Source organism: Leptodactylus fuscus, chromosome 1 (assembly GCF_031893055.1).
Source record: "Leptodactylus fuscus isolate aLepFus1 chromosome 1, aLepFus1.hap2, whole genome shotgun sequence".
Classification (NCBI taxonomy): Eukaryota; Metazoa; Chordata; class Amphibia; order Anura; family Leptodactylidae; genus Leptodactylus; species Leptodactylus fuscus.
Window position 1 is genome coordinate 109,853,320 of NC_134265.1, and position 18,565 is coordinate 109,871,884.

The 18,565-nt window shown below is 38.7% G+C and overlaps 2 gene segments (V, D, J or C); both read right to left on the reverse strand.

Annotated features, from left to right (window-relative positions):
- Positions 1-115: 115 nt before the first annotated feature.
- The window catches only part of LOC142204610 (immunoglobulin lambda variable 5-52-like), a 44,168-nt gene continuing 25,718 nt past the window's right edge, over positions 116-18,565 (reverse strand). Inside the window, 2 exon segments of the V gene segment in view lie at positions 116-654; positions 1,348-1,388. Of these exon segments, the coding sequence occupies positions 335-654; positions 1,348-1,388 (361 nt within the window).
- Positions 4,884-18,565, reverse strand: part of LOC142204627 (immunoglobulin lambda-1 light chain-like) — a 227,271-nt gene continuing 213,589 nt past the window's right edge. The window contains 2 exon segments of the V gene segment in view: positions 4,884-5,437; positions 6,138-6,171. Coding sequence covers positions 5,118-5,437; positions 6,138-6,171 — 354 coding nt within the window.

The window sequence follows — 18,565 nt, forward strand, 5'->3', positions numbered from 1 at the left end:
TGTCTTTCAGATATTGTAATAAAATACATCCAAACCTCTGATCCAAATATTTGTAAATTTAAACAATTTGAGACACAAAATGAAGATTTAAGACATTTTATTTAACAGTTTTTTCCAGACAGAAAAGTGACAATAACTTTCTTAAAGGCTTTCATTGGAATAGACAGAAGTAAGAGATTATTTTCTATTAGAATTATACTAGAAGTATAATAGTATCATATGAAAAGAAATGTTAGGAAGCAATAAAACCATTTGATACAGTTATAGTTATGGTAACTATAGAAAGCGTAAAAGACATTATTGCTGGTTCTTTGAGAATTAGATACAGTAAATATTAAGCACATTCTGAACGGTTTATGGTCTTGATAATCTCTTTCCCCTGATGTGTCACTTTACAGGAGAACTTCTCATGATTCTTGTATTCTTCAGCAGTCATGGTAAGAACACTACTTGTCATGTACAGATTATTTTCCTGCTTGCTGGCCATTGATGGATATACACCAGTCGTCTGCTTCATTCCATCCACCATCCATTCCACTGTCACAATTTTCGGAGTGAAATCACTCAAAGTGCAGGCTAAAGTGGCCTTATCTGTCTCTAGCTCTTCCACAGAAGGTATGAACACAGATACAGAAGGAGCTTTCACATCACCGGCTGTTAGATGAAAGTACAAAGTAAAAATCATCATACTTGATATATATAACATATTGGAAATCAATCCAGATGTTTAGAAATGCATTAAATAAAAACATTAAGATGAAAGATTAGACGGTGATCCCACATTTATATGCAATGATATATAATGGACATTTTTCTTATTGAAGTTGAGCAAGTTTTATCACATTTTATCACTTCTAGGTCTTATATGATCATTTCTAAATATAGATTTCAATTACACATGAATTCTGAATATTTTCATGTAAATATATACTGTCTTGACTAACATTTCTAAAATATACATAAAAGATATTATTTATCTAAATATAAGTATGTATTTAGTGAGAAAAATCCCATTGTAGTAGGGATAAACTAGGGGCAATATAACTTCAAGGTAAGCAGGTGCTCTCTGTTGTATTAAAAAAAATTCCAATTTAAGTTTGGCGTATGACAGTGCTTAAATAATATATATTACCATTGGCTACATAATAAAGTGATATACCTTTTATAAATGAATGATTTACTAGTTTTCATGTTCAGCTTTACTATATTTTTAATGTTTGCTTTTATTTGAGATTTATTCTTTTTTATAAAATCAAATAAAGTCTGTATTATAGAATGGGAAATGGTGATGGTATTTTTCTTAATGTAGGGTGTATATTATTAAATATAGTGTATATATGTACTTACTGTTAACGGCTAGGTAGGTCCCAGGTCCGAAAATATACGCACTGTGATCCAGCCCCATACAAAAACCATGTAAGGATACATGCAGTAGGGTCTGACAGTGTGTAGGTATCATTTCTGTGTATGCCACCACTAGTATCTTTATTCCTATATCGTATGGTAAAGTTTTAACTATTAAAGGGGTTTTGCAGTCTTCAGACATTGAAGACCAATCCTTAGGTAGCTTAATAATATCAGACTGGTGGCAGACTGACATTTGGCACCCTCATGGATCAACTCATTGAATAGTGGCCTGTTCAATCCTAATTTATCAGCACCTATTCCTAGAAGAATCACTCTAAACATGGGAGGTCTGAAAATGGCAAAATGTTGGCTAGATATCCCTGAAGCTGTAGGATGGCAATGTTTCTTCTGTTAATAACTACTCAGTGACTGAATTCAATTTCAGATCACTACAAGGAAATAGCCATGAGAGGTATTGGCAGAAATAAGAAATTCTCAACTAGATTTAGAGGTTAAATTAATATTTTTGGGTTTAAGGAACATTAAAGAGCTGTATCTACATCAGTTGAACATAGACTTCTGAGGTCCATGTGGCTGTGCACTACATGGTGCCCCATACAACACGATAGATAGATAGATAGATAGATAGATAGATAGATAGATAGATAGAAAGAAAAGGAGTCTGAACTAGAGGATCTACATTTAGGTAAATAATGGTAATTGGAAACAACTATTATATCTTATATAATTATGGCTATAAATATACATAAATTAGAGAGTTTATGGCTATAACTCCCAAGCAGATTACCAGCTTAGAGCATGGCAGTGATATATAATACTGAATATTGCTTCTCTAACCTCACAGTGACTTGCCTACTCACAAAGTCTTTAGGACGTATTGCAGGTGTACAGAGACTACAGACACTCAACATAGCAGACTACATTGAGAGCAATGCACTATATACAGTCATCTGCATTTACTAGTAGTACTAGTATATAATAAACGAAAACATTTAGTTCTCATTTAATAATATTAGAATATAATGGTTATAGGTCAATTCTAAAATTTGCTTTTGTTGAAACAAATATTTGATTGTGCTAGTATTGGCAATACATGTCTATTGACTGTTGTGTAGATGTAGAGTAGATTTTTCTCTATACACTGTCACTGCTATTGAATCTCTACATGAATGTATAATATAAATTTCATTTTATTTTTATTATGCAACATTTGCAGCAGATCACATTAGAAGTTTTTTCTGTATTATGTTAAGGAATGACCTATGTGGACTGAAATCTGCTAATTCAATGATATTATATGAAAGATATTACTGCTGTTATGTAGAATTTTTATTGCATATTTTTATATTTTAGAACAACTACACAGTAAAAGATATAAGAAAGTAGTAGTGCTCCTTTTAGTATGATAGAACAATAAGATAAGATTAGAAGATATAACAAGAAATAACAGTAATTTTACACCTGTTGGGTCAGTGATTCTGAAATGTATTACTTTGTCACAATGAATGCTATATATTAATATCTGATAGTGACAGAAAGTGATTATTCCTGCTAAATAATGAAGATAAAGAAATATATTACAAAATATGAATATTCTTTTATGATATGAAAATACTAATTACTCAATTTTCATGGTAAGGAACAAAAGTAAAGATTGTGGTACTTACTAAGAACGACAAGTTGGGTTCCTTTTCCAATAACCCATCACAGTGTTACAGACCTGTACAAAAACTTTTACACAGAGAATGGCTGACAAAAGAAATGTCAAGATAAAATGTGAGGTTTTCGAATATTTTACAATATGAGATATTTCACACTTTTATTATATACAAATGGTACTCAATTTCATGTCTGATACAACTCTGATGGACGGGTTCCTTTACATGAAAGATATCTGTCCAATTTCTATGTATTTTGACCAGTATCAATCTAGATTGATGACTGTAAATGACCATTAAAGCTGTAATCTCTTCCATGTGCCTGAATACCTGTAGTGTGCAAAGAGCATCTCATTCCAAGATGACTCCATTATAGGGAATAGGACGGTTTTATTTCAATACCATCAACTTTAAGCAATTTCAATATCTGTGAAATAGGTCTGATTGTACTAGAATGTACTAAAATCCAAGACATCATATTTCATCTTATTAAGTCAAAAGACCTTTTCTGATATACGGTTAGTTTTAGAACTTATTGCATATATATGATTATTATTTCCGTATATAGTTTAAGGGTTTGCCAGGCCTTTGTTAGATCCAGTCATTAGAAACAGTTAGTGTTTTCTATGGAATCTCAGTGTGTTCTGGAAATCTACTCAGGCTGTAGTGGCTCATGTCAGTTACAATCTGACAGTATCATATAGATTCATGAAAATATCACCAATGTGGCTGATTTATTATACTATTTGTGCATAAATTTGTGCATATTTTTGTGACTTTTATTTCTTATTTTTCCAAATTTGTTATGGTTGTGCACCATTTTTTATAGCGCTCTGCTCCTAAAGTACATTTCTCCAAAACTGTCATGCAATGTGCCTTTGCTTTACATGGTGCATTGGTTTAAGCTTAATTTACTATATCTGACCCTTTGAAAAGTTGGAAAATGTTTAAGCAAGCAAACTCAATTTCTAATTTGGCTTCAACATACACCAAAAATCCTTAGTGAACTCTGATGCCCTTCCCATCCATAGAGAATTGTGATCATTTTTTGAACCAGCTTGAGACAGTTTTTAAAATATTGTTGCAAAAAAACCCACCAGTAACAATTAAATCAAGTCGGAAAAGAGGCTTAAAATTCCCTAATGATAAATCTGCCCCAGTATTTTTACTCTTCATTTATATAGTAAATTAAATTTCTAAATACATATGTACTAATTTTTCCCATGTGACATTTAAGCCCTGTACACACATTTAGCAGTTTTTTTTTATTTGGTAAAAAAAACTAGGAATGGATCCCCAAAAAGTAGACCAATCTGTTAATGAATTGGACCTTAACCATTTTGCTGTCTTTGAATGTCAGATGGCTGTAATATAGTTTTTAAGCATTCTGGCTATGGTAATGGCAGTCCAATGGCTGCAGATCTTTTCATATTTAACTCTAAGTTGATTTATTGAAGGACATTCTAACAGATGAAATGATGATACGCTGATGATGATACCCTAAGTGAGAACCAATGACCATGTCTAACAATACGAACAATGAATAATGTATCACCATCATTTTTTGTGGAGAAGACATGTTCTAAGCCATCGTAATAAATTATATAGATATCTAAATATATTTATATCAAATATTGAGGTATGATAAATATGAACTATTTATGTATGTGCATAAACTAGAAGATTTTATAGTGTATGACTTGTATTACATTGGATATTTGCCTTTGTATTTTAATAAATTGATCCATTTTCTATATTGTCTTTCAGATATTGTAATAAAATACATCCAAACCTCTGATCCAAATATTTGTAAATTTAAACAATTCGAGACACAAAATGAAGATTTAAGACATTTTATTTAACAGTTTTTTCCAGACAGAAAAGTGACAATAACTTTCTTAAAGGCTTTCATTGGAATAGAGAGAAGTAAGAGATTATTTTCTATTAGAATTATACTAGAAGTATAATAGTATCATATGAAAAGAAATGTTAGGAAGCAATAAAACCATTTGATACAGTTATAGTTATGGTCACTATAGAAAGCGTAAAAGACATTATTGCTGGTTCTTTGAGAATTAGATACCGTAAATATTAAGCACATTCTGATCGGTTTATGGTCTTGATAATCTCTTTCCCCTGATGTGTCACTTTACAGGAGAACTTCTCATGATTCTTGTATTGTTCAGCAGTCATGGTAAGAACACTACTTGTCATGTACAGATTATTTTCCTGCTTGCTGGCCATTGATGGATATACACCAGTCGTCTGCTTCATTCCATCCACCATCCATTCCACTGTCACCATTTTCGGAGTGAAATCACTCAAAGTGCAGGCTAAAGTGGCCTTATCTGTCTCTAGCTCTTCCACAGAAGGTATGAACACAGATACAGAAGGAGCTTTCACATCACCGGCTGTTAGATGAAAGTACAAAGTAAAAATCATCATACTTGATATATGTAACATGTTGGAAATCAATCCAGATGTTTAGAAATGCATTAAATAAAAACATTAAGATGAAAGATTAGACGGTGATCCCACATTTATATGCAATGATATATAATGGACATTTTTCTTATTGAAGTTGAGCAAGTTTTATCACATTTTATCACTTCTAGGTCTTAAATGATCATTTCTAAATATAGATTTCAATTACACATGAATTCTGAATATTTTCATGTAAATATATACTGTCTTGATTAACATTTCTAAAATATACATCAAAGATATTATTTATCTAAATATAAGTATGTATTTAGTGAGAAAAATCCCATTGTAGTAGGGAGAAACTAGGGGGAATATAACTTCAAGGTAAGCAGGTGCTCTCTGTTGTATTAAAAAAACTAAGTATTTCAATTTAAGTTTGGCATATGACAGTGCTTAAATAATATATATTACCATTGGCTACATAATAAATTAATATACTTTTTATAAATGAATGATTTACTCGTTTTCATGTTCAGCTTTACTATATTTTTAATGTTTGCTTTTGTTTGAGATTTATTCTTTTTTAAAAAATCAAATAAAGTCTGTATTATAGAATGGGAAATGGTGACGGCATTTTTCTTAATTGTAGGGTGTATGTTATTAAATATAGTGTATATATGTACTTACTGTTAACGGCTAGGTAGGTCCCAGGTCCGATAATATACGCACTGTGATCCAGCCCCATACAAAAACCATGTAAGGATACATGCAGTAGGGTCTGACAGTGTGTAGGTATCATTTCTGTGTATGCCACCACTAGTATCTTTATTCCTATATCGTATGGTAAAGTTTTAACTATTAAAGGGGTTTTGCAGTCTTCAGACATTGAAGACCAATCCTTAGGTAGCTTAATAATATCAGACTGGTGGCAGACTGACATTCGGCACCCTCATGGATCAACTCATTGAATAGTGGCCTGTTTAATCCTAATTTATCAGCACCTATTCCTAGAAGAATCACTCTAAACATGGGAAGTCTGAAAATGGCAAAATGATGGCTAGATATCCCTGAATTTGAAGGCAATAAGAGACAAAATATCTTATAGTAGTCTATGGGTGCCATATTATTATATACTGTTAGATAGAATAAACTAATATTTTTAGTATTGGCAATAAATGCCCATGGTCTGTTGTGTAGATGTAAAGTAGATTTTTTTCTATACACTATCACTGCTGTTAAATCTCTACACGAATGTATAATATAGTTTTCATTTTGTTTTTATTATGTAACATTTGCATCAGCTCATTTTTTTTTTAGAAGTATTCTCTGTATTATGTTAAGAAATGACCTGTGATGGACTTACAACTGATAATTCAATGATATTATGAGATATGTGAAAGATATTACTGCTGTTATATAGAATTTTGTTTGCATATTACTATATTTTACAACTACACAGCAAAGTATATAAGAATGTAGTGGTGTTCCTTCTAGTATAATTGAATGTTAAACAAGATTACAAGAAAGAACAGCAATTTTACAGTGGCAGATCATTTCAGCTAAATAATGAAGAGAAAAAAAGATTACAAAATATCAATATTCTTTTTTATATGAAAATAGTCACTTTTCGTGTAAGAAACAAAAGATTTTGGTACTTACTAAGAACGCCAAGATAGCATCCATTTCCAAATATCCATCACAGTGTTACAGACCTGTACAAAAACTGTCACATACAGAATGGCTGACAAGAAAATGCTAAGATAAAATCGGAGGTTTTCATATGTTTTACAATATGAGATGTTTGCCACTTGTACTGTATATAGATGGCATTTAAAGGGGTTATGAAGGATAAATTGATTTCAAGTCAATTGGATTTAAGTCAATTAAGTAAACAAGTTTATGAAATCCCATTATGATAAATCTGCTCCATTATTATTTTTTTATTAAATTGTAGGTATTGATACAATTGATACCACACAGTAGTCTATGGATGCTATATTACTGCATTATAAGGAGCCATACTATGCATATATACATGAGGACTTATTCTGAATTACTTATGCCATACACCTGTATGTACAGTAGTTTGTAGTCAGTGTGTCACTACAGTACCCTTTTTTCTAACTTTCTTAGTTTTATTCAGTATATTTTACATTAAGTAACTTCTTTGGATTATCTAACACAAACTTGTCCACTATCTGCCGAATCAGCTCAAGATACCATAATGTATGAAGTAAAACCTGTTAGACAAGAAAAACACTTCTAGTCAATTGTCATAAGCTTAAGAAAAGCATTAGAATATTGGTACAATTGAGATGGTAGATCAGGAAGGGAAGCAATGTATTTCATCAGATTTATTCTTTATCTGGAAATATTAAAGGGGTTGTCTGAGACCCAAGAATAATCGATATTGATGACCTAACCACAGGATGTTAGTTTGTGTCCAACACCCAGCTTGACCGATCACGGGGGAACTGCAGCTCTGTTCTCTTCCACTTCAATAGGAGCAAAGCTACTTATAACTGCACACCTTGTGTTTGGCTTCCAGCAGCCAAATTAGTTAATTGGTGTGAGGTCCAAGTGTTGGACCCCGAACAAACTGATAGTGATAACCTCTCCAGTGGATAGGTCACCAGTGTCCCTTATGCTTGGGTCTCGGATTGCCCTTTTCATAATGTAAATCGGTATTTATGTATTAATGTTTATCATGTTAATGTTATTATAAAGAGCAAGAATTAACAATGATGCTTACCTTCCCTGGCTGCCTCCTGACATCAATCCATACTTTAGCTTTTGGAACAAAATTTTAGTATCAGCTTGATTATTAATATTAGCATCCATCCTACTCTTGCCAAAGACAAAGCAACAAAGATCTGAGTCCAGTTACAGAATGCTAGAAGATCTGTTCTCACCTTGACATATGTAGCATTCTTATGTAAGGTAAACAGTTTCTGCTAACTAGGCAGGAGTTCTGCACCACTGGCAGAGCAGTCATACACAGAACATATGTCTGGTCATTGTGGACTTTTCTACAATTTGTCAAAAGGTTTAGCATGTGAAGATACAGATATATTTTCTCTTATAAATGTTAAAAATTTTAAAGCGTGAAGCTTAGGGTCTACTATAAATATTATTATACCCTAAACCACAATTACAACTCTCACCCCTTGTTCACATCTGCGTTGATATTCCGTCTGGGGACCTCAAACGGAATACCAAATGCAATTGCAAGCGGTGTGCAGTAAAAGCACACGGACCCCATAGACTATAATGGTGTCCGTGTGCTTGCCGCCAGATCTCCGCACAGAACATGCGGACAGGAAAGTAGTTCACAATCTACTTTCCTGTCCACATGATTCATGCGGGTAACGTGTGGCAAACACACGGACCCCATTATAGTCTATGGGATCCGTGTGTTTTCACTGCACACCGCTTGCAATTGCGTTTGGTATTCCGTACAGGGGGTGCCCATGCGGACTCTCCCGGACAGAATACCTACTCAGATGTGAACCAACCCTTACTCTTGTCACATAAAATCTTTGCAGTAGGCCTTTGTCACAGAAGACAAAAAACCCCCAAAACAATGAAAAATCATTGGTAAACCATTACTTTTCATTTCTGTTGTTTTTTGTTGTCATCTTTGGGAAGATATCACGTTGCAGCAGTTAAACCAATTGCAGAAATTCAGGTTAACTCTGCTACGTCTGTTTGTCTGTGCAATAATCTTTGATAAAGTAAAAGAAGTTTAGTAAATATTGCTCTATTTTTATTGCAAAAAGGAATTAAATAAAAAAAAACAACAACAGAAAGACACATTTAACCAGTGATCCTCCTGGCTGATAAACCAGTATTTTAGAAACGGACTGTTGTCGGTATTTTATTTTTGCCAGCCTCATTTTTGAATAGTCTTTTTCAGTTTGGAACAGAAGCTAGTGGTGAATTGTAAAACTCATCCTCTTGGTGAATCCCAGAGAACAGACATGACTTGATTGATAACTCACCAATAGTTATGAGCAAACTGGCTTCTAATGAACTGGGTTTTTAACGATTTTTCCAAAATCTTCAGGTTCGACTGAACCAGTGATGAACCTAGCCTTTCTGCTGCCTGAGTCAGACAATCAAAAGACGCCCCCCCAGACTGAATACGGGGTGGGGGGTTCATCTTTTGATCGTTCACCTCAGGCAGTGGGGGAGGGGGAGTGCTAGTGGTAACATTACAGTGAATACAATGCAGTAATATTTTGTGCAATAATACTCACAGGAGACGTCTTCCCACATTTCCCATCTCTTCCCTTTGGACTGCCATGACCACTTCTTCCAGCTGTGGCTTGACTCTGAATTCCATCCACTTTTCCCTGACTGTAAAATGCCAAAATTTTTCCCGTGGGGCCCGGCCTTAAAGAGGTTGTTCAAGAACTACAGGTTTCAGCAAGGAGGCTGGGGAAGGTGAACAATAAAACCCACACTCACCTATCCCTGGTCCTTGCACCCCTGTCTGGTCCAATGGCGCCCCAGGGCTTGTTCCAACAGCAGTCCTCGCCACACGTAACCAATGAGGCCAATCAGGGGCCACAGCAGCCTAAAGAAAGGAACTGAGATGTCTCACATAAGTCACCTGTGATGTCATGTGTCCTTTCCATTGGCTGCTGATCGGCCTCAGCAGTCACATGTGGCAAGGACTTCTGCCAGACAAAGCCCCTGCCGCTGGAACGGACAGCCGCGGGAGACATCAGGGACAGGTGAGTACAGGTTTTCTTTTTCTTATTTTCACCTTCCCTGACTTTCTTGTAGAAAACTGTAATTCCTGGCTAACCCCTTTAACATCTCAATATACAGAGGCCTGATTCACATCTGCATTTGGGCCATTCCGTTCCCGTCTCTGCATGAAAAATGTGGAGAGAAAAGTCCTGCAAGCAACACTTTTCTCTCCACATTTTTTGTGCAGAAACCACACGGACCCCATTATAGTCTATGGGGCCAGTGAGTTTCCTGAAGGTTACTGCTTTTTAATGCGTATAGGTTTCCGTTTGGGGGGTCCCCAAGCATTTTAAACAGCCATCTCATATAGCCCTTTGTAAGTAGTATTATTTATTTTTGGATATATATATATGGATATAAATATATGCTCCGAATTGTGCTGCTGGTAGGCTACGGAATCCCATACACCCCTCTCCCAGAGTTAGGTCACCACAACTCATGAGCCTATGGACGAAGGAGGTGACTGAGTCATCCCTACGCTTGATAACGTTTATTCTAGAGGAGGAAAAGAGCAATTTATCAAGATTAGAACCTAAGTTGAAAGAATGTATCACAAAAGCCCAGACCTTTAGCTCCGACCCTGACTTTACTAAAAAAGAAAGGGAGTTACAAAACAACATTGGGAAATTGACCAATCAGATTAAAAATCGCAAACACCAACAGTTCCAGAGGGACTTATTGGAGTTTAAAGAGAACAGGGCTTACTCCGACCTAGGGAGAACAGCACAAATGAGTGATTTATCCTCCTCTGAATACGAGACATCTGATAATGATACGAGAACAAAACCTAGGGATAGGACTCGTGGGAGAGGTGGAAATTACGGTACGAAGAGCAGAGGGAGGGGTAGAAACATCTATCAGTCTGGGGATCACACAAATAACCCCACTACGTCTGGTTTTTTAGGCCAAGGTCCCCAAATAACCCAGTACCTTCTAAGAAACAGGACTGAACAACAAACCCCAGGTTAGGATCCGGTTCTAATAAAGATCTATTACAAGTGATCAATTTATCAGATAAAACTCTCACTGACACTGAAATTATGGTTCTTTCCAAAGGCTTATCGTTCGTACCGACAACACACTTCCAACATTTTGACTGGGTGAAAGATGTGGCCCTATTTGTGAGAAAATTGCGTTGGTCTAAGTACATGTCCTCTATGGACCACCGAAGGGCAAGGGATCTGGGGGTGGAGGTGGGAGACTTGGAGGGCATTCGTATTTTAGAAAGTCTTCTCCTTGAAAATGAAGTTGAGGAGATATCACAGCCCCTTACCAGTCTCAGACCCAAAAATCGCAATAATCCCCCACCAGGTGATTACAAACACATTGATATTTTTGAAAAAATGGTGCTGGAGCGGCTACAGGGATTAGCCTCAAATCTGAGCTTCAAAAGACCCAACATGGACAGGGCTCAATTGAGGGCATTGGAAACATTAGAATCCGACCGCTCCATCATCATTAAGGCCTCAGACAAGGGGGGCAATATAGTGGTCCTCAATCGGGACCACTATATATCCATGTGTGAGCAAATCCTTCTGGATCCCGATAACTACACAATATTACCCGTTGACCCAACACCTCAGTATACAGCGCAACTCACGAGCATGCTTGACCAGGCCAGGGAAGGAGTGCTGATATCACAGAAGGAATATCTATACTTGTGTCCGGTTAACCCCCGGGTCCCCACGTTCTATTGCTTGCCAAAGGTGCATAAGGGGTATTCACCCCTTAAGGGTCGCCCTATTGTCTCGGGCATCGACGGGTTGACGCAGGGGATTAGCAATTACCTTGACATCGTATTGCGTCCTTTTGTCCTTTCGCTCCCGTCGTATGCCCGAGACACCATGGATGTTCTTCGTCATCTTCAAGACATCCAACTACCATCTGGGGCGGCCCTGGCATCTCTAGACGTGGAGGCGCTCTACAGTTCCATCCCCCATGACAAGGGGTGTGGGGCTGTGGGGCGCTTCCTAAGGACCCGGGGGACCCAATATGACAGACACAGCTCCTTCATTTTACAGCTTCTTGAGTTCACCCTCACTCACAATGTCTTCTTGTTTAATGGTCGGATTTTCCATCAGCGGCGGGGCACCGCTATGGGGTGCCCCGCCGCACCAACCTACGCAAATCTGTACCTAGGGGCATGGGAGGAGGAGGTTGTGTTCGGGGAAGCATGTGATCAATGGAACCGCCATATTGCCTTATGGCTAAGGTACATTGATGATATTCTAATCGTCTGGTCTGGGCCCACCCGATCCTATGATGAGTTTGTAGCGTTTTTAAACACGAACGATTTAAACCTCAGGTTTACCTCTACTTTTCATCCTGAAACCATTACATTCCTTGACATTCAGATCTCCATTTCTACATCTGGGGAATTAACCACAACCCTCTATAGGAAGGAAACAGCAACGAATGCACTGTTAAGATTTGATAGCCATCACCCCCTACCCCTGAAGAAGGGAATACCGAAGGGACAGTTCCTCCGAGTGAGGAGGAACTGTTCAAGTTTGGAAGAATTTGATAAACAGAGTGAGCTATTGACTGAAAGGTTTATCAAGCGGGGTTATCCCCGCCCCCTCTTGGATACAGCCTATAGGCAAGCTAGGGACACATCGAGGGAGGCCCTGTTGGTACCCAAACCTAAAAAACAACAGGATAACACCATCCGCCTCATTGGGACCTTTGATCAACACTCACACGAGGTCCGACAAATTATAGGCACATATTGGGGTATCTTACAACAGGACCCTGATATTAACAGGGTCATCTCCCCGACACCATCTATAACATACAAGAGGGGACACAATTTGGGCGACAGATTGATGCAAAGCCACCTTGAACCAGAAAGTAGATCGACTTGGCTTTCTTCTGGTATGCCTGTGGGCACACATAAGTGTGGCTCATGTAGAGCCTGTGGTTATATCAAGCGAGGCCGTGAAGTCCTAGCACACGCAACGGGGAGAAGCTACATGACAAATCAATTCATCTCGTGCCGGACTGAGGGGGTTGTGTATGTGATATCATGCCCTTGCAATTTGAACTATGTAGCAACATATTCGCAACAGACACGGGGGAGATGTTTTCAGCCTGAAATTTCAGGGGATGGAATGTGTTAAAAGAACGGAGAGGAGGGGCGACTGGGAAAACCTGATCTTGCGCAAAGAAACGCAATGGATATTTAGGTTTGATTCTATTAAACCCAAGGGCCTAAATGAAACACTGTCGTTCCTCCCGTTTCTCTAAATTTCATTTTCCATCCATATGTGTAATAACAAGGTGGGCAGAGTATGAGTGGCAGTCATCAGTCCGCGTATGGCGTCTGCATTATCATCATCTATTTCTATTTTTCTCTGACACTCTGCCGCCCAAATATTTGAATAGTACTTATGTAGCACTGACACACTCACCTGCAGCTTCTCCCGCCGTGTTTGTTTCTTCCATGCCAGTATATTATAGAGTAGTGGCAACGCAGTAAACGGAGAGTTGAATATTTGCAATATATAACCGAATGTCATCATACTTATTAGGCTGTTATATTATTGTCAGTGTTATCTCGACCACCCGTACTGTGTGTACACACCTCTATGATATATTTTTTGGCGGTATGTACTGCCATTTTGTTTTTTCGATCCTCGGGTAGTGGTTACCTGGACAGCAGCCTAGGTCCATCTGCGGCTTTCTCCATAGGGTGTTGGTGTGCCATCATACTCATTGGGTTATCATCAATATTGTTACTTGTAGCATTTGGACTTTGTTCACACACTTCTATTATACTTACGTGCGCTGTCTGTGCCGCACTGTCCCTTTTTGCTAATGTGATATGGCCGGGATGGCGTAGGTAGAATGCATGTGTGCACCTATATGGACAGATACAATTGATACTATCCTGATGGACTTTTATTATAATACCACTGACAGGGAGCCTACTGTAGAATGACTTTATGAACTTGTTCCGGTATGGAATTACTGTCCACATATGAGTTTTGATGCATCCTAGTTGTCCACCCGTGGATCGTGCTTATGAATGGGACTGTTTGGCCCCGATGTAGCCATTTGATCTGGATGTTGATTTATAATCTCATGTATATACTTACCTTGCCGTGAGAAACATAGCACTGGTCTCTCAGACTAGTGACGATTGTGTTTACATCTCGTGACTCCCCAACCATGCCCACTATGACGTTACCCTTCAATCTGATTGTGATTGATGGGTCGGGGAGGGCTTGGCCCCTGGGAGGGGAGGAGGTTAGACAGGTACATGGTCTATTTAAGTGAGGCTGAGACAACACGCAGTGTCGGACTCACTCCAGTACTGTGACCCACCACAGGGGTCGCAGGAATTGTGGTTTTAACCGCAGGCTTTGTTATTTTGTAATCTGCATACATGACTCTCCTGATGAGGGTGCAGCGAAACGCGTAGAGAGAGACAAAGTGACGATGGTCATATATTAGTTATAAACTGACAGGCAGTGGCAGCATCTACTGATCTAATGAATGTTTGCTTTGAGGGGGGAAGGGAGGTGACTGATAAGGACATGTTAACTCTTGTTGCACTAGCCAACCCATTGGTGCTATTAGACAGTTAACCCCTAACAATACTATTAGACAGTTAACCCCTAACAATGATCCCATATTTACTCTAGCAACATTGTGAATGAATGCATGGTCTTTGAATTTGCTACTTGCGCCACACTGGCCTGTCATGCCTAAGGTTGTTTATCAGGGGAATGGAATGTATGCCCCAATTGCTAGGACATTAGCCTAGGTGCTGCATATGTAGCGGAGGGCATCAATAGCAATTTGATTAGGGCTTTTTCCACCCTTTTGCATTTTTCCAAGTGGATTGGGTTCTACATTACTAGTTCACTTTAATTCTTTTTTTTCTAAAGGGGATTTGGGTCTGTTTTCAATTAAGTTATTAAAAGTTATGTTTTAGCTTCTATTGCAATTAGTGGGGTATCTCCAACTGTATTTAGGACATAAAGGAAACACATATACTCATAATATTTATAAAAATAAACAAATTTATTTATAGATCATTAATTTAAATATATCGAAAAACTTTAAAAATAGTACAACAGGGCTGATGTTATATTGCCATAAGACAGACTGAAAATATCTTAGAAATGTGTGCATGAAGATATATATATATATATATATATATATATATATATATATATATATACACACTCACCGGCCACTTTATTAGGTACACCATGCTAGTAACGGGTTGGACCCCCTTTTGCCTTCAGAACTGCCTCAATTCTTCGTGGCATAGATTCAACAAGGTACTGGAAACATTCCTCAGAGATTTTGGTCCATATTGACATCATGGCATCACACAGTTGCCGCAGATTTGTCGGCTGCACATCCATGATGCAAATCTCCCGTTCCACCACATCCCAAAGATGCTCTATTGGATTGAGATCTGGTGACTGTGGAGGCCATTGGAGTACAGTGAACTCATTGTTATGTTCAAGAAACCAGTCTGAGATGATTCCAGCTTTATGACATGGCGCATTATCCTGCTGAAAGTAGCCATCAGATGTTGGGTACATTGTGGTCATAAAGGGATGGACATGGTCAGCAACAATACTCAGGTAGGCTTTGGCGTTGCAACGATGCTCAATTGGTACCAAGGGGCCCAAAGAGTGCCAAGAAAATATTCCCCACACCATGACACCACCACCACCAGCCTGAACCGTTGATACGAGGCAGGATGGATCCATGCTTTCATGTTGTTGACGCCAAATTCTGACCCTACCATCCGAATGTCGCAGCAGAAATCGAGACTCATCAGACCAGGCAACGTTTTTCCAATCTTCAATTGTCCAATTTCGATGAGCTTGTGCAAATTGTAGCCTCAGTTTCCTGTTCTTAGCTGAAAGGAGTGGCACCCGGTGTGGTCTTCTGCTGCTGTAGCCCATCTGCCTCAAAGTTCGACGTACTGTGCGTTCAGAGATGCTCTTCTGGCTACCTTGGTTGTAACGGGTGGCTATTTGAGTCACTGTTGCCTTTCTATCAGCTCGAACCAGTCTGGCCATTCTCCTCTGACCTCTGGCATCAACAACGCATTTCCGCCCACAGAACTGCCGCTCACTGGATGTTTTTTCTTTTTCGGACCATTCTCTGTAAACCCTAGAGATGGTTGTGCGTGAAAATCCCAGTAGATCAGCAGTTTCTAAAATACTCAGACCAGCCCTTCTGGCACCAACAACCATGCCACGTTCAAAGGCACTCAAATCACCTTTCTTCCCCGTACTGATGCTCGGTTTGAACTGCAGGAGATTGTCTTGACCATGTCTACATGCCTAAATGCACTGAGTTGCCACCATGTGATTGGCTGATTAGAAATTAAGTGTTAACAAGCAGTTGGACAGGTGTACCTAATAAAGTGGCCGGTGAGTGTATATGTATGTATATCAGTGTTGGCCAAAAGTATTGTCACCCCTGCAATTCTGTCAGATAATACTCATTTTCTTCCAGAAAATGATTGCAATCACAAATTCTTTGGTATTATTATCTTCATTTAAAGGGGCTCTATCACTAGGAAAAGTAATTTTTAACTAATCACATCTTTGCATAGGCTTTAGAAGGTCTATTCCACACCTACCTTTAGTATGTAGATTGCCTCAGTGGTTTCTGAATAAGTCTGTTTTTATTCATATGCTAATTAGACTGTTGCACGATACATCGTGCACTCCTCTCCTGTTGTTTCCTATGGGAGGCTGCTGCTTCTGCTGCTGATGACTCAGCTTCCTGTTTGCCTCACACACATAGGAGATAATAGGAGAGAGGAGGCTGCTGGGAACTTCCTGAGCTGGCTGGAAGCTCATTAGCTTATGAATAAAAACTAACTTATTCAGAAACCATTGAGGCAGTCTATATACTAAAGGTGTGAAGTAGCATTTCTAAAGCCTATGCAAGGATGTGATTAGTTAAAAATGACTTTTCTCAGTGATAGAGCCCCTTTAATTTGTCTTCAATGGAAAACAATAAAAAGAATTGTCAAAAAGCCAAACTGGGTATACACTCACCGGCCACTTTATTAGGTACACCATGCTAGTAACGGGTTGGACCCCCTTTTGCCTTCAGAACTGCCTCAATTCTTCGTGGCATAGATACAACAAGGTGCTGGAAGCATTCCTCAGAGATTTTGGTCCATATTGACATGATGGCATCACACAGTTGCCGCAGATTTGTCGGCTGCACATCCATGATGCGAATCTCCCGTTCCACCACATCCCAAAGATGCTCTATTGGATTGAGATCTGGTGACTGTGGAGGCCATTGGAGTACAGTGAACTCATTGTCATGTTCAAGAAACCAGTCTGAGATGATTCCAGCTTTATGACATGGCGCATTATCCTGCTGAAAGTAGCCATCAGATGTTGGGTACATTGTGGTCATAAAGGGATGGACATCGTCAGCAACAATACTCAGGTAGGCTTTGGCGTTGCAACGATGCTCAATTGGTACCAAGGGGCCCAAAGAGTGCCAAGAAAATATTCCCCACACCATGACACCACCACCACCAGCCTGAACCGTTGATACAAGGCAGGATGGATCCATGCTTTCATGTTGTTGATGCCAAATTCTGACCCTACCATCCGAATGTCACAGCAGAAATCAAGACTCATCAGACCAGGCAACGTTTTTCCAATCTTCAATTGTCTAATTTCGATGAGCTTGTGCAAATTGTAGCCTCAGTTTCCTGTTCTTAGCTGAAAGGAGTGGCACCCGGTGTGGTCTTCTGCTGCTGTAGCCCATCTGCCTCAAAGTTCGACGTACTGTGCATTCAGAGATGCTCTTCTGGCTACCTTGGTTGTAACGGGTGGCTATTTGAGTCACTGTTGCCTTTCTATCAGCTCGAACCAGTCTGGCCATTCTCCTCTGACCTCTGGCATCAACAACGCATTTCCGCCCACAGAACTGCCGCTCACTGTATGTTTTTTCTTTTTCGGACCATTCTCTGTAAACTCTAGAGATGGTTGTGCGTGAAAATCCCAGTAGATCAGCAGTTTCTGAAATACTCAGACCAGCCCTTCTGGCACCAACAACCATGCCACGTTCAAAGGCACTCAAATCACCTTTCTTCCCCATACTGATGCTCGGGTTGAAATGCAGGAGATTGTCTTGACCATGTCTACATGCCTAAATGCACTGAGTTGCCGCCATGTGATTGGCTGATTAGAAATTAAGTGTTAACGAGCAGTTGGACAGGTGTACCTAATAAAGTGGCCGGTGAGTGTAATTCCACAGCAAACATAAAAAAGGGGGTGCACAAAAGTATTGGCACTGTTTGAAAAATCATATGATACTTCTCTAATTTGTGTAATTAACAGCACCTGTTA